Raw genomic sequence first — 22010 nt, forward strand, 5'->3', positions numbered from 1 at the left:
TAATCGATCACCTATTTTATTGAAAATTCTAATCAGTGATGCCAAGCTACGTACTTGTTGCCAACTCATCTCTGGTAATACGGATTTAGCCGCTGTCACTTTTTCCAAACCGACTACTCTGAAACTGTCGAGAATCGCGCGTCGTTCTCGTGTCACGAACATTGCGCACCGTGCCTTTGAATCGAATCGGTGAGACGAACGCCGAACGTCGCCGTGTCAGTCGGAAATAAATCTTACGTCCCACGCACCTAACCTCAAACATAACTTCGCACGTCCGGATCAAGTATTTGTAAACAAAAACACACCGGGCCGACACTTGAATGTCGGAAGAAGCTCGGACGAGCCCCAAGATTGTAATATCAGCTCCGTAACATTACCGTTGCACCGTCGCACTGGCTTTTACTATAAATCGACCGCTGGACCTGCGAACAGCGAGCAAAATGTAAACAACGCGTTTGTATCGTGCGATCGGTCGCGAGTTTATGAACGTCGAATCCTCAAACAAGATTTCTCAACTGCTAATAAATCTTCATTTGGGATAACGTGGTGTGAAATTTCTCACAATTGGTGCTGATTTTTTGGTAAGTGATAAAGAAAAATTTTAAACAATTCTCGCTTTATCTGCAACGATTTTTGAGTATGTTTTCAATAACAGACGTATCCTAGTGAGAGGTTGATATTCTACTTGCTTCAAATGCTACAAAATTTCGATCGTATTTGTAACAGCACACGTATTTCTACACGTTTTTTGACAGATAAAAAATGGTTCCTGAAAATAGTCAACGATATATATTTATTTATTGTAACAAGACTCTTTTCTCAGTGTAAAGAGTGGCGTGACGCTTATAGCGCGAGTAACGAAAGTTTTGTAGTCACAAAATTACCCATCCAATAGTCATGTATTAGTAGATAATCTTTCGAGAATAATCAATTTTTATAAATAATTTCGAGAAAGATATCGTTGAAAAAGTGAGAAGCAGTGAAAATGATCAGCTTGTTTCACACTTTGTATTTTTTACCTAATGCCGAAAGCTAATATCACTTATTCCGCGTTATTTATAAAATTGATGATAAAATAAATAAGGTTTCATGCGAGAGCAAAGCCTTTTTCGCACGTCTTCGCTATCAGTCATCGTGTCACGCTTTTCTCTTCCCTGAAAAATTTCAACATTGATCGGACCCGTTGTTAATGCAAACAAATCGCAGTAGGCGTAGATCTTCGCTCCCGTTCATCCTGTTGTATAAATTACAGCTTTGGTGAATAACGTACGAATAAATGCGAGCAGTAGTTTGTCACTTTGGACAAAGGCTATCATTTGCCTTGCGGATGGAAAATAGTGCAAAATGAAACCTACGGAAATGGAAATGAGGAAACACCGAGCGCTCTTTCCAAATTGAAATATTCATTCGAATCGGCGAGGCTTCGCCCGATAACACGTTACATGAATAGGACCGGGAATTGATCTAGAACAGCGAATCCGCCATCTTCGATCTTCGATTTTCCCTCCCAGTATTTACGGAAATTTACTCAAACGTTCGAAGTGAAGCGACGGAGAAACGCGCGAAGTAAAAGAAAAATAGGACACGGCAGTGGATTTACGATCTTAACGTTCTTCTGCTTAAATGGTCTCATTTTTCTTTATCATTGTCCTCCAAGTACCTCGGACCAAGAAATTGAGGTTAGGTCGAGCAGCTTCACAGAAAAAATATTTACACAACTTGGTATATGTTGGAAACTTTACTTGTCCGGAACAAGAATAATTTACCGAGTTGCAGGGATGAATTTTAATCGAATCAAATAAAATTCTCTCATTCACGCCTTACGGATTATAATTAATTATGTATTCATACTTAAATAAAAACTTAGAAACAAGTTTATTATGAGTGAAGAAACGGATGGACGGGTAAAAGAAAAAATCAGACGATCATGCGAAACGTTTTGAAATGAATTTCATGCGGACAACTACCAGCGAATGACATTAAATTAAAAACAAAGGATCGTGTACGAAATTGTGGGACTCTTTTTGGAAAATTTTAAGGATCACGAATTCTTTCGAACGTTTGACTTCCGCTATTACGTAACCGGAAGTCGAGAGGAATTCAAAAAAATGTGTCGTATTTTCGTCGTTCGTTGATTTTCTTCTCAAATTTCACTTGCATCGATTTGGTTGTTTGTCCGGGAATGCAGGATATACGTAACCGAGAGCAGTAGTAGAAGTTTGAAAAGTTTCGTGACACGTCTCTACCGAATACTTGATGCGTTTCCATAATTTCATTCGGATCGGAGTCTTTCTTCTGTAATTTAGAATACGCGAAATACTCGTAGAAAAGTTCACAAATTCGCCATTCGGTAACCGGAAGCGGTAGAAGCTTGGAAACTTTCATGCGTCATTTCCACCCAAATCCTGAAATTTCACTTAAATCTAAAGGACGTACGGGACCTGCAGTCAGATCCAAAATCTGTCAAATCAAAAATATAACAAAATGAAAGATAAAGAGTTTAACTGGAGCTGATTCAAAAAAGTTTCTGGGACACAGAAAAAGACGTTTCAGCACTGAATTTCAATTACAAACATCGAATTACGACCGACGATGAATAAATCATATTATTATGTATTTTTTCACTGAAAAACTCGTGTGTTTCGCTCAATTCTATTGAAAATAGGACATTCCCTAGAAATTTGCTAAGGCAGATTCTTTCTAGAGTCCGTTTATCGCTGGAAAAATTCGATGTGAACAATCGCATTAATTTATAGCTACCGAACTTGTGATTTCACAAGAAACGCATTGTTGTTAATTACAATTTGACTTGATTTACGAATAAAATCAGCTATACTACGTTAGAATCAGACGAGCAATATGGGTTTTTCTGTAAAATAATAGTATTGAAGCTCTATTTCTTCGCATTTTTAATGATTTAATATTTGTACCGTTGAAAGCTTAGTCCAAAACAAGCCTAGAGGAGTCAGAGTAACTAAATCAATGAAGATGATTAAGCTTATAAGAAAAATGACCCGCTTATTATACTCAACTCGGAATTAGGCAGCTTTGGTTCCAGGATTCAGAACCGTGAAAGCTTGTCTCTTTATTCGGAATAATTTTTCTCCCTGATTAGATATTTGAAAGGAGTAAATCCTTAATGATACAAAGGAAAATGAACGCTCGAAGTAAAGAATAAAATGCAAAGCGGGTATTAAATTCCGTTGTATAATGTACAATATCATTCTCCGTACAAACAAAGCTCTCGATGTTCCAAGAAAAACTTGGAAACTGATCGCGTGAGCTTTAGAATATTTATCGGTAATATTAGTTCTGTCCCAAGACGTCCGTTGTGGAAAAATGAGCGAAGTAAATAACCGTGACAGATTCTGGTATCACCTGGAAACACCCGAGGGGGCGAGGAATGAGAAAAAAAAAGGAAAGAAGCTTGAGTGAATTTGAGTGAACTTTGTTATCATGCAAGGGTTACGTAGCGCTGAATCCGCAATCATCATCCACTGCACTTTTCTTCCGATTGCTAGCTATAACGCCGTTTCAGACGGCTGAAAGAATGTCCAATTTCAATCAGTGTGGGGCTCCTGTCATACTCTGGGAAAAATTCATTTCTCAGGCTTGTCTGTCATCGAGTTATCCACGTTCTCTCGCTGTCTGTTTTCGCGTTGCTACTTAAGATCATGTAGTACTCCTACCCTTACCGACCGAGCAAACTCACCCTTCTTCTTCCTATACTGAATAAACAAACAATACGGTTCCGTTAGTTTGTTTACTTAATATAGGCCGAAAACGGACTAAATCCAAGAGATTGAGGGTCACACTCTGGTCGATTTGACAAGTAATCCCCTATACATCGATCTTTAAGGTCATGTAGTACATCTACACTCACCGACCGAGCAAAACCACCATTTTTTCTGACTATATAGAATAAACAAACAATTCGTTTTCTTTCGTTTGTTTATTTAATATTGGAACAAAACGAGAGAGTTTGCTCGGTTGGTAAAGGTAGGAGTACTACATGACCTTAAGGATCATGAGGTTGCATGAGCATGCTCTTCGTCTTAACTGGGGAAACTTTCTGCTAACCGTAAACGATGTATACATATGGGGCATTACATGCCAAGTCGACCAGTGTGTGACTCTAGACCTCCTGGATTTAGTCTGCGATTTTTTATACCTATTATTGTTCCGACTCTAAAAAACGCGTGAAATTTTTTCAGATTTTTGCGTGTCAATTATTTACTCAGGGTATTGAAAACCATTACGTCCTTGGAGTCAAATTAAAAATCTGAAAAAATTTTCAACATTCTTGGGTCGGTTTTGAAAACCATGAAAATTGAAAAAATTTAAGTAAAACTCATTGGTAACACTAGATTTTTGAGAATGATTACAGATTTTTCCAAACCATTTAATTGTTTGCAATTTTTTAATTTTGAGAAACGATAAATCTCCTTTGAAAAATTTCACGAAAGACCGACTATTGCTTATATTTTCTTGCGATTTTTTTTTTCTTCAAAAAGCTCAAAACAGCGTAAAAGTGAACGCCAGCCTTTTCTGGATCTAAGCTTGAACATTTTGATACCTGACACAAGCTTTTTGAGAATTATTTCAGATTATCAAATTACGACCAAGCACATTCTGGTTTCCAAAAATCATTGATGCACGATCTTGGATTTTTAAAATCTGATTTCAGATTCGTATTCAGTGACCCCGAAAACCACTGCATAGAATTTTTTGACCGGATTTAATTGTATCTGAAATCTACATCCGCCATATTGAATCCGCCATCTTAAATGTTTCACATTTGATTACAGATTTGTAATTAGCGACCCCGAAAACCACTGTACGAAGCATTTTGACCGGATCTGATTAAATACCAAATTTCCGTCGGCCATATTGGATCCGCCATCTTGAATTTTTGAAATCTGTTTTCGAATTCACAATCAGTGACCCGGAAACCATGGAATAATATCTTGTAAAATTCTCCTCAGCACTACAATAATCCGTGGCTCAAAGTGTTACACCGAAAATTGATTCGCGGTAAAAAATCGTTGCCAACAGAAAAAAAAAAAAAATGAAAGAAATAACTATTTTTCCGAGCGTACGACGCGGCGCCAGCGGCGAAAGGTCTGCGACAAATTGTCCGTCCGTCTGAAACTTACCGGGTTGATTAAAATATCGAAAACTATTCCGCGCGTCGACGGACTGACGGAATAATTACACGTATAGCCGAGAGTCCTATCAAGTCGGGACCTCCCCTGGCCTCGGGATAATCAATGCAGCCTGCAGCAGATACGCGTAGGTATGTGCCAGGGAGGAGCGCAGACAGGCGCTAAAATCACGCATGCAATATGCAACGCTATCAGGCTGACCGTGAGGGAGGGCGGAGAGTCGGTATATGCATTTAGAGTGTTCATCGAGTTCGCCCGGCGCGACAAGCGCACCTGTACACCCTCTCTCCCTTCGAGTCGGGGCGGATGGTGGAGACCAACAAAAACATTGGTTCAACCGCCTCTCGAGATGAAAGAGAGCCGGCCGAAGAGGGCTGAGATGAGGAGGCGAATGAGGAGGTGACGGAGGAGAAAGGCGATGAAGGGGAATAAAGCTGACGTGTAATATCTTCGAAGGTGGTCTCACTGAGAGAAATTTTTAGTTCCGGTCACCGCTCGGTCCTTGAATATTTTCATTTCTTACCACGATCGAAAAATATAGTTCTAGGTAGAAAATGAAAATTAGTTTTCCAGCTGTCACCGGAAAGTCTGGCATCCGTTACTATTCTTTCTCATTACGATCACTGTTACTAGATTTTCTTGCAACTGTTGCGAAATTTCAATGCTTGTGCAAGAATAAATTGACGTTGAAGCCTTATTTAACTAAAAAAGTAGAGTAAACCGAACAAACTGATTTTGCGTTGAAACTACCAAAAAAGGAACGACAATAGCGCAAAATGTTTACGCGTACCTCATTTTTCGTAATTCCAGCGATATTCAAACAGTTTTTTTAACGATACTTGTTTACCGAATTTTTCTAATTACTGTAACAAATGAAATTTTTTTCAGTGCTGACAATGAGAGAGAAATGCAGAGGGACTTTTTTACTCTGAAAGGAAGGGTGGGGGGGGGGGGGGGGGTTACAGATGGACAGTCGATATAGGTCATACCTATTTTTAGGAATTTTTTTTAAAGAAAATACAAACAGTTAGAGCAATTTGTGTTTAAGCGCTTTATTACTTGTTGTTTCAAGAATATTTTTAAATTTTTTCATTGAAATTAATAACAAAATCTAACAAACGACTCCGGACTCGAGGGCTTTTGCGGTGCCGCATCTCCTGACATCACTGTCCAACTTATTACAGAGAGAAAACTTTTTTTTCAGTTGGCATCACCTGTTTGGGTTCGAGCTTGTAGACTTGATGTTTGAAAAAAACAAAAAAATTAAAATATATATGATTAGGAACAAAAAAAATTTCATTTCCTGAGGAAATATTGTGAAAAGAATTGGTGTAAAAAATTTGGGTACTGAAATTCAAAAATCTTGCCACGAGTTCGAATCGATAAACAAGTTTCAAAGATTGTTTTGAAATTTCAAGTTGATCGTATAAGATCGCTATTTTGTCATTAATTTCAATGTTAAATTTTTTAAACGTTTTTGAAACTATCATTAATAAAGCTCTTAAATTAAAATTGATCTGAATGCTTTCATTTTCTTTAAAACAAGAACTCCTAAAAATATTCGACGTTTCGTTTTTGAGAAAAATCTGATGAAAAAAGAAGAAGAAATCTTTTCCACATAAGCTTAGAGGATACATTGACGATTCCAAAAAGACTAGGTTTTTGTATTTTGGATAATCCGTTCGCCTACAAACATGGTTATCGTTTTGCCAAACGTTTTCTGCAGAGCTCCACTTTTAAACAAACATACAGGACTAAATTTTCAAGATAATTTGGCAAACTTTTTCAAGTTCTAAAGCAAGAACCGTCAGCCTTAGAATGCATTTATATTCACTCTGCCCCGTCCATTAGTCTAGTGACAACAGGACATTAAACAAACTGATAATTTTCTACAACACTCAATATCTAGGAAACCGCCTTAAAGGGACGAAACCAATTCTATTCTATCCATCTCAAAAATAGATGTATAAATTTTTTTGTGTTCCTCGACCTTGCGTTTCATTTCATCATTGCGTAACAAACTTGCCAAAAAAATACCGGTAAAAAGTGAAGATTTTTCGGAAAGTGCAACCAATCCATCGGACAGTCGTCGATCAATCCGAATCTTAGACCTTCCATATTTCATGCAGCGAACGAAGTGATTCGCCATGCGTTAGTCGCTCCTCGTGATTTGCTATTCACCTCCACCGGTCCAAGGAAATAGCCCAGGAAGCATTTACATGAAATCCATAGCCAGGAGCGGGACCCCCAAGCTCTTGTTGGCATCCAGGTGGCATCGCAGACTCGCGAAGAGAGCGTCCTGTGGCTCGGCTGGTTCCCCGCAGACCAATTTCCGCGCTATCACCACTTCCGTTTCACCACTGACTTCTAATCCCTCACACCATCCGCATCCGAGCGAACCGCATGACAACGCTAACCAGGACGTATTCCATCCACCCATTTTGCATATTCTCTTTCCGCATCCCGCTGCGGATGGTCTATGCTCCGCAAAACCATGATTTATATATATTTACCTCCTCAACTTTTTCCTCTTCTTCTTCTTCTTCTTCTTGTTCTTCTTCTGGGAGGTCCTTCGCTCTTGAACTTTCCTTTTTTTCCAATTCATCTCGTCCGTGGTACGTGCAGCATCCCTCTTGTGAGTTCTTCTCGACGGGGATCATTATTCCTATACGATTAATGCTCCGCAGCTTGGGGTATAAACTGTCGACGGATCGTGGCACGGTTTTGGTTAAGGGGGCATTTACCGAGAGGCTGGTCACTTGAGGAATCATTGAACTATCTCATCCGAAATCAGACAGGGAATCGCTAAAAGTCGCTAGAAATCCCTCGAATCGCATGATTCATGATTGCTCCCGATTTATAGGAAATCATGGGGAATCACCAAAAAAATTATGCGATTTCGGAAATCACTGGAAATCACTTTCTAATTAAGCAAACATTTGTCCCCTATTATATAAGTGAAAAACGTTTAAGTACTCGTGAAAATGTTTATAAGAGAATAAAATAATTATTCCAATTTCTTTAATAACCTATACATATTATTTATTGAATACCTACGTATCCGTAATCGTAATTCGATTATTGTTAATCTATAGCAATTAATCAATGTTCGTATCTTGACAGTCTGAAAATCAATGATTTCTGAAAAATCACTCGTAATCGTTGGAATCAGCAAAAATCACACGAAATCGCAGGTAATATCATTGATTCGGAAATCACGGAAATCGCTGTCGAAATCACAAGAAATCGATTCCTTTTAAAAATCGTTGAGCTGCCGAATTTACGAGTGACCAGCCCCTCGCATTTACAGAAACTTCGGGAAACTTCTGGGTGTTTCAGTTAATTTTTTTCTCACGCGGGAAAAGTTTGAAAAGTTTTAGAGGTTTTAGGTACGCATTTCTTAGACCTTTTAGAGTGAATTTGCCTCATTAAATCCTCATTTAAATGTATCAGAGTGATGCGCGGAGTGCAATTTTAATAGAGTGTAAAAAGGTGAAAGTTTATTGCGCGCTAGGTTTTTTCACTTAATATTTGTAGCATAGCATACTGATTTTTCTGGCACAATCTGCTTGCAAATGCCCACAAATTGTGACAGGTTTTTTCAATAGCTTCATTTTGAAAGAAAATATATAATTTTTCAGAATCATGACAAAAAATTAGCTGTTCTACAACACAAAAATTAGGATATCTCACTCCCGGGTGAGAATTTGGGAAAAATCCCGTGACAATATGTAAAAAGTACTTTAAAATACAACGTGTGTAAAAATTTTACGTGATTCGATCAGAAACTGTAATCGAAAGTGAAGAAAAATGAATTCAAAGTTTAAGGCTCTTCGTTATATTAAATTGACCGTATGCAGATTCATTCCATTTAAAACTTTTCGACCCCCAAAAATTTTCCTGCACAGAGCAGGGATAAGTGTACAAAAATCCAAACAACCGAAAATCGATTTATTCAACCTTAATGCCCCCTTAACATTGGTATTTCACCTGGAGCATGTACGTTTCCTATTTTGAAGCTTTTGTAAGCACGTACAGAAACTTGAGTATCCACGGTAAAAAACCTCTATAATGATATCTAATTCTTATTTCTACCGAACTTCGTAAGTGATGGATGAAACAAAAAATATGAATTTCAAATGCGCGGTAAGAAATAAATCAAAATAAAAAAGAAAGACAAAAAATACGACGGTATTATGGTCAAAAGTTAAACCTAGCTGACTTTCAAGTTTATTAATATTTTCTCTTTTCCTACCACCTCCCTTCACAACACGGAATAATTAATAAGATCATGCCGAATGAAAAAGTTCAGTACGTTAAATTGTTTATACTCAAATGCTGTACAAAAAAGATGAGAAGCATATTTATTTCAAGATTTTCAATTGATTAACAATCTTGCCTCGAAGTCTTTCATCCCCGAATTTTTAATATTTTTTTGTTTATAACTTTTTTATTATTGATATTAGCAGAAAAAGTTAAAAATAAAAGTTATGAGCGATTGTATCAACTATAAAAAACTATTGTACAAAATTATTCTCAACTTCTCGGTTACGGAGATGAATAAAAAAAACTAATTACACCCTTAATTTCAAAACAGCAGTCGTTCTATTACACTTCAAGTTTTGAAAATTGAGTTTGACACTCACGGCTTACTCCAAAAATCGAAAAAAAAAAAAAATAGAATTCTACAAACGACCTCGAAAGACTGAAATCACCTTTTGCCTTGCAATATCAACTTTTTTTTAAGGTCAAATTTTGAATACCGGACGTTTTCTGTGCCGAGAGAAATTTTTAGTTACGGTTATCGGTCAGTCCTTAACTATTTTCACTTTTTATCAAAATCGAAAAATATAGTTCTAGATAGAAAATGAAAATTAGTTTTGCAGCTGTTACCAGAAAGTCTAGTATCCGTTACTATTCTTTATCATTACGATCACTGTTACTATATTTTCTTAACGATATCTGTTTTGCTGAATTTTTCTAGTTACTATAACAAATGAAATTTTTCTCAGTGTACAGTCCTCTATTGCTTTGATTTTTTATCATATTTGAGAAATGAAGTTCTGGGTACGAATTGAAAGTTAGTTGGGTTCGGTTGGATTTACCTTACTCGCGTCATTCTTCATAAGAATCACGTGCGTCCGTGTAACTTCCTGCAAAATTTACAAGGCCGGCCCTGCCGGCTCGATAAGATTCATGTAAGTATACCCGAGGGCAGTCCTTCCGATCCCCTAGTTCCTTATGTCGGAGTTGTTTGTTTCATGAGGATCAGGATGGACTGCATCTCAGCTTATCTATGGGATCCCACGCGTTGAGTAGCTGAGCCGTTCAATTATTCCACCCTAATAGTGATCTTTTTTACGAAAAAATTCCCTCCTCCGAATGACTAAAGATCGGATCCGAAGACTGTGTATAAATTTCTGGAAGGATACATTCGACTGTTTTCTATAAATTTGCATGGCCGATTTATTCGGAAAAGCTTTTAAAGTATGTGAATTTGAAATCGAAAGATTTTCTAAGTAGTTTTGGTAGAAATTAAAAATTCCAGAAATCACGATTTCTCAGAATTTTCATATTGTTTATACAATAAATCTTTCTATTTTCAAGAATTCTAAAAATCTATCGCTGATGTAAAGTTTTCGAAAAAATCGTACATTCGGGCATAAACCAGGAGAAAACTTTTCATCAAGTCATACATTATGCGTGAAAAAATACACGCATTAATTCCAAGAATTTTTTTTTTAACAACGGGCCAGGAATTGTTAAAATTTATCAATCGTAATGCCTTTTTGCTGATTTCGTATGGTTTGATAGATTTTCAAAGATTTTCAGAAACTTGAAGGTATGACAAATTTTTCCAAACCTTTGAGGAAAACAATCAAGATTAACATTAAATTTTAGCAGGAAGCAAACGCGTACGATGGCAGTTCGAGTAATGAAGTTTTTTTCGATCTGTCCAAAGCCAACTGATATTCTTGAACAATTAAAAATTGTCTCAACACACTATGATGCCATAAAAAGAGGCAAGAAAATAAATTGATGAATTGAGTTTGAGTAACAATAAGCTTGGAGCTCTCAAGGTGAATCATGAAATGCCAGACAGCTTCCGCGATGTTGAATTCTTTAACGAAGGTTCAGTTTCAAGCGGGCACAGGAAATAATCAAGCTAAAAAGATATATCAAGGCGAGAAAAGTCCGTGGCAGAGTAAAACAAAACGTCGCGACTCATTAGAGGACAGATGAGGGTCTTGTTAGGATATACGAGTATATAAGATTTATTTCAAACTCAAGAATCGGACTTTCTCTTAACCGTTCGAAAAAGTTTTTCCATTCAATGGTTTTTTTTTCAAACACAATTAAACTGTATTGCCTCATGTTTGCAGTCGCGTTTTATGAAATATGGTAAAAATGCGGCGAAGCACGGGTTTTTCTTTTTAAATAATTGTAACACCATAGTTTTTATCTTCTAACAATGTATTTTTCATTTACTTGCGTGATACAATACAATATTTCAATCATCCCGTTACGTACCTACATCCTTAAAAAAGAATATTTTTGTATAGTTTATACTTACATTGTAATAACTTACTCATATTTTAATTCACTTATGATTATCCTTACGTTTTATATTATCTATGTACGCTTACCACAGGCTTATTTATACGCAAATGTTATTACAACGCTAAGTTTATTTTTACTTTAAAGGGGGGCGTGGAGAATACACGGGGATATTTGTTACAATCCAAATATTTTTTATTTGTTTTAAGTTTCATCAAATTTTTCACCTAAAGGGTTCTGAACTCGTCGTATAACTCTGGCTCAACATTATTTATACCTCTCCGTCTTTCCTAAAATTTTCGCTTATTGTTGTTGTTTGTTTTTATTTTCTTCTTTTTTTTTTTTTAGCAGCGAATCGTGTCGGAAAGAAACTCTATGTTATGAATTATTATTACATTGCTACATATATATCAAGTGGTACGTGTGCAGCATGCAGCTAACCGCACATAACCATAATTTCTTCGAAAGTTGGTTCGAATCGTGCAAACATCCCAAGGGCGTCGAACAAAATCGTGTTAGATAAGTAAACCGACTTTGCCCCACTCTCGTATGTTATTCAATTTCCTTTTCTCCTTATCCCCGATGACTAATCATACACACCTACACACATTAATAAAACTCTTATTTTTCGGTGCCTATTATACCCTGTAGAACACGGTCAAAAATTACCATTGAGTCAAGTCTACAAATGATTCTATGTGTGTATATAACATAATATATTTATGTATTTATATTATTTATAATATATACGACCTAAAGAGGTTTTCCAATAGATTTCTCGTCTGCGCACAGCTATACAGGATATATTATTATATTATGGCTAGAGTTTTTTTTATTCTCTGCTTTTTCACGTATCATTTTTACAATTCACTAGGCTGGGTAATAATAAGGGTAAAAAACACTTTCTTTGGATAGGCGTTCGTCTCTAGATACATGTATCAAAATTTCATCTTTTTTACTTTGTTAATTTTTAGGTTTCAGTTCGCTGCACTTGTTCATCCCCCTCATTCTTTCCTCCAGTTTTCTTTTCTTCTTATTACTGGCCGAACATTTTTCGATGATATAGATTTGTACACTAGCTTTCGCACCCGTTCCGTTAGCGTATCCAATAAAAAGTTACGCCTTGTCCAAGGCCCGTAACTCTCGACGAAACTTATTCCCATCAGGAAGTCGTCGTGCAGTTTCACTTTCCTCCGAAGTGTAACGTAACGTTCAACAGAGGCGAGGCTTCCTTACAAGGAAGAGAAACTGATCAACGGTGAAACAGACCTGAGAAGCACGTTCCACGAGTAAAGTTGTGATTTTACACAATGTCTCAGTTTCCTGTTCAATGCCGAAAACATACAATATTCACTTTCCTGTTACACAAATTACGTTCTCCGGATTCTCACTCGATTAAAATCAATCAGTTCAATTATTATTGTTCAGTGGCTGATCGTGCAAATGTCGTGAAAAATCTATTACACTATAATCGTTTCATGCACTCTCTCTTACAATCGATTTACGACGCATATTATAATGCCATCATGGCCGAAATTGTGTCTATTGCTTCAGGTATTTGAATTCAAAGAAAATGAAAAAAAAAAAAAAAAAAAACATTGCGTGGATATATCATAATTTTCGTGATCACATTATCACTCTCTCACGCACTGAGCTTCTTTGAGTTTTCACCTCGGAGGTTCCATTTTACCGGAATGGTACCTGCGTTAAATCACCGGTGATCTTACACATTTTCACTATGAGAATTTTTCTATTTTGATATACAGGTATATTATTAACACGACTCGGAACTGAGCCATTAATTTTCGTATAGATACACTCATCGAAGTGATTTCCTATAATATAAGACTTACTAACGCACTAATTGTCTTGAGCATAATATTCATCACTCATCGTCAGTTGGGATTAACATTTTTTTATTTTAACACGAATACGGTGTAAAAAAAGATTGCTATTTAACCGAGGAATAAATTTGTGTCTCAGTGATTGAGAAAAAAAAAAAAAAAAAGAAAACACTTACACGGACGACTGATAATTGTTCATCCCTCAAAATGCACTGATGTTTTAAATGATAATTATTATACAATATATTGAGCACTGAACGTCCAATTCCATAAATCCAGATCTTTTGTCTCATATGTTTACATGTATTTATACCTAGACAGTTTATAAATTACGTTTTCATTGCAATATACACTATTCATGGGTGCGCGTTTTTGTTAACACGGGGTTTTTCTGCAAAATACACTAGAGAGATCCCCTTTTTCATTTATTTCTTCAAATTCAATTATATTATATATATATATATATATATATAAAGTTGATTATCGATGATATTATTCACATCGTACTCGTCGAACATGACACGTCTACACGAACGATTATCATTTATTGCAGAGTGTCGCGATCCGCTCAACGCTTCGCAATCAGCTCCGTTTCGTTTCCTTTCCGTTCCGTCGTTCCCTCGTCGTTTCAGACGTCCACAGTTTCCCCGACGTATCCCTCGTCGGGGCTTTCCGAGTGTTCAGGTGCGCGATGAGCGCCCTCTGCCCTGGCGGCAACAGCTGCAGCGGCTTCCCTGGCGGTCTTGCCCAGAAGCGACCGCGGCGACATAGGCGTAGGTTCTCCGCGATACGCGGCCGGTGGCGAGGGTATGAACGGAACATCCGGGAGGACAGCTGGCGTGGTCGGTGAGGCAGGGATCTGCAGCTGCTTGAGTGGCGGGTGAGGTGGGTAGGGATAGCCCTCGGCGGTGTAGCGTGCGTCGCTCCTCGGGATGACGGCGTCGTAGGGCGTCGACCTGGCGAGGAACTCGGCTTCCCTCGAGTAGCGCGCTTGGGGAGCGGCGGCGGTTCCCTGGGGGGGATGGAGGCGTCGAGGGAGTGTGCTGGCGAAGGATATCTTCGGCAGGCCAAAGTCGACGGGGTATCCGTCGGTGCCGAGGTACCCGATCTGCGGCAGCTCGGGTTGCAGGCAGTACCGAGGGTCGTACTCGAGCATTTGGCGCTCGCTCCGTTGCTGCTGGTAGATGCCGTAGCCCTCCGTAGCCTCCGGCACTTCGTTTATCAGGTCAGGCTCCGTGAGGTACTTTGCCGCAGGGCTTCGGTATGCCCCCTCCACTGGCTCGCGCCGTTCCAGCGTTCCGCTCCTGCCACTCAGCTCCCGCTCGCCGTACAGCACCTGCTGTTGCCGCTCGAAACTCAGCTCCTTGCGCGGTAAGGTAGCGCTCTCCTTTACCACCGGCGTTATGCCCTTGCCGCCCTGCGTCACCAGCGACTTCGCGCTCCGTTTGCGGTCCTGCCGACGCTTCGTGCAGAATAGCACGCTGCCGATCACGCAGCCAAGCGCGAACAGCGTACCGATCAGCGCTCCAGCCGCCACCGCAGCCACGTAGCCTGTGCTTGGCTGGTCGAACGGTGGCTCGATTGTTCCTCGCTCGCGCATCAGCACCCGAAGCGAGAGGTTGGCCTCCGCTGAGCCAGCGCTGTTCTCCGCGACGCAGGTGAACGTTCCTTCGTCCGATTGTTCTACTCCCTGGAGGTGCAGGGTGTTGCTTTTGTTCGTGTGACCGCGCTCCCTGTAGTAGTACCTGAAATTTGAAACGTTACGAATTTTCACTGAGTGCAATCTTGAAACATTTATTTATCAGGGAAAAATAATTAGACTATTGAAAGAATATTGATTACTGAAAATGCAGTTGATAATGTTCGCGGGAAAATCACATTGACTATAAAGAGTATCGTAAAGTTACTGCGGAAATGGAAGAAAAAATTTTTTTTTTTGAACTTGTGAAAGTTTCAAAGGACTGGATGAACACAATGAGTTTTGAGTTGAATTTACTCGGGAACGATCTTCCTGAAATTCATGGAACTTTGACGTAAATTTGTTCTTATTGAAAGTGATACACAAAAGTTACTTTTCTTAAAGAGAATCTTCGCATCATTTTCGGAGGACGTGCGGACCCTCCTTAGTCCTAATAGAAATTTCGTAGGTTACGAAAAGGCAACGCCAACAGGATTAAATTTGGACACCACCTGCTGCCCAACCACGTGAAAGTAATTGATTTTTTGAATTATGTCATGAAATTAAAGAGCAAAGTAATCTAAAACTCCAGAAGGACATCTGCATATTCAGTACCTTATACTCTCGCTGATTTTACGTGGGATTATCGTCATGTTGATTCTAGACTCAATTTGAATGAAGAAATTCTCATGTAGCGAAAAATTATTAGAAAAAAAAAAAACGCGAGTTTGTACGGTGTTCAGTCTTATAATTTACATCACTTTTCAGAAGCATGTCCGTTTCAGTATTGGCATTCATTTTGATCAAGCACTTCAGCTTAGCATTGTAGTGACTTCGTTACGTATTCGTGAAACCTTTTATAGGGACCATTATGTAGTAAAAGATAGGAAGGGTCTTATAGAATGGAAGTATCAAATTTTCTCGCAAGCACTAAAAATTTGCACATGGAAAACGACACTTCACCATAAATAGTTATTTTTCATCGAAGCCAAATGGTAGCCGTTAGGTTCATGGTACACAATTAGTCTACTTTCACTTCGCAAAGTCCCGTTCCATTCATAAGACATGCGATTTCCATTTCATTGCGGGTAACTTCTTACCTTTTATTTTGGGCCAAGTAGCGTATAAAATAACGATACATTGTTTAGCAACTCGCCTCAAAGTCTAGGAAATTGACAGTGTTTTCCGTATTGAATTTTCATTTGTGGATTCCCGCACTTGAGCGTAAATAACATGTTTTCTGAAGAGGACAGTGCCTTGTGAAGTAAAATTGAATTACCAGCGTACTTTAAATCTTACTAAAAAACAAACATCAACTACAAATTGTTTGAAATTGTCAAAACTTATAATGTACCAGAGAAAAAAAAGATTTCTAAAATTGATGCACGACCTCTGTAACGATCTGAAGTTTTGATCTGAGATTTTTAGTCTTGCCCTTTAGCTCGCATAAAATTTTTTGAAACGCACGTGACATGTGGTGGATAGACAAAAAATGAACGCTAAAACAAAAAACAGCAAGCTCACCTGGTAAGCGCTGGAGCGGAAGCGGCGTAGGTGTCGTTCTCATTCTGAGGTTCGTAAGGCACGCCGTTGAACCACCACGTCACCTTGGCGGATGGAACAGCGTGAACATCGCAGCGCAAGGTGAGATTAGCACCCTCGTACACCTCGACCTGTTCCTTGACATTGACTTTCGGCAGGCATGCTAGGTCGTTGACCTTGACGGTCTTGATCTGCTTCCCGTGTAACCTAGTTGGGGCCTCGCAAGTGGGTTCAGCCTCCTGTGGTGCGGCTGGCGCTGACTGCTGCAGCCAGGCTTGCATGGGTCTGAGCTTGCAGTCGCACATCCAGGGGTTGTTGTGCAGGGTGAGTCCGCGGAGGCTGCCACCGAGTGGAAGCGTCATCTCTGGGACGTGGGTTAGCCGGTTTCCGTCGAGCCTGAGCCATTCGAGGGCACCGAGTCCAAAGAAGGCGTTTTGCTCGACGGCCTCGAGCCGGCATTCGCTCATCTCTAGTACCGTAAGGTGGACCAAGGGGTGAAAGGCCTTACGGCGCACCTCCCTGATGGGGTTTCCGTTCAGGATAAGCCTCATGAGGCCCGCGTACGATGGAAAGGTCTCCGAGGGTACCTGACCGATCTGGTTCCCAGAGAGGTCTAGCTCCACCAGTCCCGTCAGTCCCATAAACGCCGTCTCGGCCAGGTGGCTGATCTTTGACCTGGACAGGTAGAGCCTCTGCAGGTTGGTCAAACCCAGCGCCTGGAAGCACTGCGGTGGCAGGCTCACCAGGTGGTTATCCGCCAGGTCCAGTACCTGCGTTCCCTCTCCGGCACCCTGCGGCAGACCGATCAGACCACGCTTCGCGCACTCGACCCACTCCTTGCCACCCTTCCACTTGCATACACACATCGATGGGCAGCCTTCGGCGAACGTCGTCAGCCAGAGTACCGAGCCCAGAAGTACTCCTCGCCACCACCACCGGACCCTGTGCGATCCTCTCGTCGAATCGAGCATCTTTTATCATCGATCGTTGTCCGGACAGACGTCTGCAGGCACCAAGGTTTTGGCAGTCGGTATTCCCGGGTCGCCACGACCCTTCGCTGACTGAGCCTTCTATCTCTTCGACCGGGTTCTAGAATGTCGTTTTGCCAAGGCACCGCCGTGGTGTTGGTGAGTTTGACGGGCCATTAGACGAAGATGAGGGTGGGCATCTGTGATGAACTGATTCTGGAACAGAGATTAAGAAGGAAATGTTAGATGTACGAATAGTTTTGTCGTCAAGGAGGTTAGTTGCTCAAAAGTCGGTACCTTGTATCAATTTTAGCTGGAAATAATCACGCGAAAATAATTTAATTTCTCATGATTACTGAAAAATTTTAGTAAAATGTTCGAGTGCTGTTGGAACTACATTGTGATACTATTATAATTGAAGATAATACATTGTCTGGTTATTGCAGCACTTAAATCTGTTTGTTTGGTTGACTGTATTCCGTCAGCGACTATTTGTGGTAATAGTTTCAAAAGCATGTAGAACAAGTGACCATAAACAGCAATGATGGTAAGACATACTAGAGTTTTTGGCCACGGCTACAAAAGTCACTTCTATTTTTCACGCAAAATTCTGTTACTCAATTATAGTAAACAGTTGAAATAATTGAGGACTGCAATATATTAATCACAACTAGAAATTTCTATCAGTGCATCTATTATCAAATTATCGTATTCATCGACTGCGAAAATCTTTAAAGACAAGATCAAATATTGGCACTTCATTTTGAGACATTTTGAAATTGTTAAAAATCATGTAGATTCTTTCGATTCCATTCTCCAATGGCTGCACATTTCGTTCAAAGTAGTATTTCTTTAAAGGTTAGTGACTCAAATTTTCTGTTCTCATCATAATCAATTCAATATTGTCATTTGTTGATCATGGTAAATTTCCGGTGAAATATTGTGGAATTTATTATTTAACGGTACTTGTATGTCGAGAAGAAAAAAGCTTCAGTGAATTTGTAGAAAAATAGTCTTCTGAACATCGCAAAGTGAAATCGAACAAATCTAACAGATATTTAACAATTTTGAAGCGATTCTAAGTGAACCATCGACATCAAAGCTTGAGTTTATATAGTCAAAGAGATCTTCATAGCAAATGAGTATAAAAATGTCATAAATACTCGGTGCCCAACTTTATACGACTAGTAAAAAGCATCGATTTTTGACGGACCAGCCTCCCCAAACTTTCCTCTCACTCTCAAACATGCACTTATGCGGTATACGTGTTTATCGATTCGGGTGCAAAAAAAGAGTAAAAGATAAATGAAATCGTAAAAGAAAAAAAAATTTATCTTTCTAAAAGTGAAAAGGGGATTTTCTTCGGGGACGTTGATGATATGATACGGGGTAAACGTGGCCATCACTGTCATTACGATCCAGGCTTTGATCTCCGATACTCTTCCTACGTATATCCCTTGAACTGTCTTCTACGTCACCCGAACACGGTATTTTGTCTCTGCTTACATCTACGCTGTGGACGGACCGCCGTTATTTCCGGTCATAATATCTCTGTAGGCGACCGACTGCCGATCGTCTATCTCGGTTCGGATAACCGCACACTAAATCTTCTTTTACAACTCTCTGTGATTAATGACACGTGCTGTTTTTCCTCGGTAAAGTAGAATTAAGTGCGAAAGCATTTCACCGACTAAGGGGACTCACAATCAGTTCAGAGTGAAAATTCACCTCCCGAAATGGTCTCTTTATCTTATGCGATGAAAAAAAATACTAGGACCTGAATTTCACGTGCCTAAATCTAATTTTCTTATCGATAATCACATGGGAGTGCGGTTACTTCTACAAATTCATCTTGGGCACATGGAAAGAAGTTTTAAAAAAACATTATGAAGTATAGATTCGATAAAATCACCGTATTAACTGTTGGGCAAATTGGATTCGACATCAGAAAAATCTGGAACAATTCATTAGAATTTGAATTATTCGATTTCTTGGTCTGTATAAGTTTCAGTTTCACGTGCAATTTCCTGTGTCAGAGCATATAATATACGCATAGGTACATATATGTACACCTATAATACATAAACATCGTGACCCTGCGTGTGACAGCCCTATTTAAAATCCAATCCACGCCGTGCCTATAAATCTTTACTTTCAATTAACGCTTTCCGAGCATTTTCGGTCGAAGCTTTTTGGGGAGGGGGTGAACTAGTGCTTTTAAGGCCACAACTCTGCTGACGGATCACGCTGAGATCTGGGAATTCGCTCGTGTTCGACTGTCGGTCTTTCATGTTCCATTTAAAATTATTTTGTTACCCAGTCTATGGACGTCCTAATCTACGAATGTTTCGTCACAAGTTGACAATGACTTTACTGATTCTTGTGAGTGAAACCAGTTGACAAAATGTCAACATTTTCGAACGTCGTACAGCAGAAATATCAGACTTGTAGTGTCCCAACAACATGTCAACTTATAAAAATGTTCAAGACCTGATTGTTTCTTTTGACAGCGAATAGTGGGCAATTTTTGGCAAATATCAGGCAGTCATCTACATATCTAGAATTTGTTTTTTCAAGGACTACGATCAAGCGTTTTTTTTCTACGCAAGCTCCGGTCTAAAATGAACGACCAAGTCGACGTTTCCTCTGTTTCTCGTTCCTGTTTTTTCCGGATTCTTACATGCAAGCGCAAAGACGGGCCAACATCGAGCCAAAGTCTAATATTAGCTGTCACATTGTACTCGGAGATTCTGGATGGCGTCAGACGTAGCTCGCGTCAGGTTCAGCAGAAAAGCCTATCAAGTCTGGCGGGCGTTTTTTCTTTTTTTTTTTTCTTTAAAGAATAAAGGTTTCCCGCACCGTTGAATGAGGGACCCCAGGGTCAATGAATTTCATAGCAGTCTCCGCGTCTCTCGGCTCGCAGCATGTGCTTTACTTGCAACATGTACGAGTGAGCCTGCTCATCTTCTTCTGGTTCCATTTCACCTTATATTCGGTTTTTTTTTTCAGTCATCTTGGAACCGCTTGGAGGATAAAATGTTAAAGCAGCAGCTTGCGTGAGGAAAGTGCTCTTAGGATGAACAAAAAATCAACGCGGTGAATCGCACAAAGATCCAGTAATTGGTGAGTATATAAAATTTTTATCTTTCGTGTTTCGGAACTGTAGGCAGACATTCCTTTGTGAAATTCTCAGTCTGCGAAGTTGATTCAGTTTTTCTCGAGTTGGTGATAATTGTTAATGATTGGGAAAAATGGTCTCGGTTAGAAGAATGGACACGTTGCTCGAGAAGCTTGAGAAAATTGATTCCGATAATAATTGGCAATATCAAATACTCGGGGCTTTGTATTTCCATGAGTTGAAACAGAACACCAATGTTCTGTTACTGATCGACTAGAGGCAAAGATTGGTTAATGTAATCGAGTCACAATTATGCTTCATACACATGACTCTTCAATTTTTAACTGATCAGGTAACTCGTTGAACGTAATTATAATAGTTTTAATGGTTCAGTGACGCGGAGTACTACCATAAAAATTACAATGTATTCGACAATGGAAGCGTAAGTGAAAAGTTCACATGCAATGATGGGTCGGACAACTTTCAATGAATCTTTAAAACAACTGAACAGTTTGATTCCAAGATGGGATAGATCGTTGGACATTATAAGTATGTTATACCAATACGTGAAGGAGGTACCATCCAGTTCAGGTTCATTCCATTGGATTCTAGTCACTGTCTATGTGAAATTCACGATCCGCAGCTGAATCTAGCCGCCAATTCGTCCCTGACCATTTTTAAATTGTTTCGTCATTGGCAGCCTGGATTATTGAACACAAGAGTTTTGCGTCGGAATAGCTGATATAAAATAATGAAAGTGGACTTGAATGAACGTTGATCGAAAAAAAATTTGCTGGCAGCCTACCAGAAAATGTACGGTCGATATGTAAAATTGTCATGAAACCAATCCGTTTTTACGTGGCACTCGAAATGGAGTCAGGCTATTGCCACTCTGCTTGCACGACTATCCAACACTCTCGACATGCAGAATGACGACGATTTACGAGCTTCACGGACCATAAATTCATAACTTTTACTCGAATGAATAAAAGCCGAGAAGGAGTTCACCGTCAGTGAAAATTCGTCGCCTAGATTACATCGGCCAATTTATGAAGGAAATTTATCATTTCATATGGAAATACAATCTCACGGCTGATGTTCTATCACAAATTGAAACTGGTGCGAAGTCGATAGATC

General features: G+C 39.4%; 1 protein-coding gene and 1 long non-coding RNA gene across 16 annotated transcripts in view; one reads left to right on the forward strand and one right to left on the reverse strand.

The window, feature by feature from the left end:
• The first annotated feature begins 325 nt into the window (after nt 1-325).
• On the forward strand, nt 326-20878 carry LOC124295369. The gene is made up of 2 exons (XR_006905295.1): nt 326-581; nt 20765-20878. It is a non-coding gene; the product is annotated as an uncharacterized LOC124295369 (long non-coding RNA).
• LOC107219944 (leucine-rich repeat-containing protein 24) overlaps nt 10386-22010 on the reverse strand; it is a 132401-nt gene continuing 120776 nt past the window's right edge. For 14 of the 15 annotated variants that reach the window (XM_046745141.1, XM_046745148.1, XM_046745143.1 and 11 more), the window contains 2 exons: nt 16770-17971; nt 11952-15312 (listed from right to left, as the gene is read on the reverse strand). In XM_046745141.1, the coding sequence (XP_046601097.1) occupies nt 14196-15312; nt 16770-17758 (2106 nt within the window). In that variant the 5' untranslated portion in view covers nt 17759-17971 and the 3' untranslated portion in view covers nt 11952-14195. Of the gene's footprint in view, nt 10397-11951; nt 15313-16769; nt 17972-22010 lie in introns of those variants that run through there. The other variant, XR_006905292.1, reaches the window with a different exon arrangement.

This window comes from Neodiprion lecontei, chromosome 7, assembly GCF_021901455.1.
Source record: "Neodiprion lecontei isolate iyNeoLeco1 chromosome 7, iyNeoLeco1.1, whole genome shotgun sequence".
NCBI lineage: Eukaryota > Metazoa > Arthropoda > Insecta > Hymenoptera > Diprionidae > Neodiprion > Neodiprion lecontei.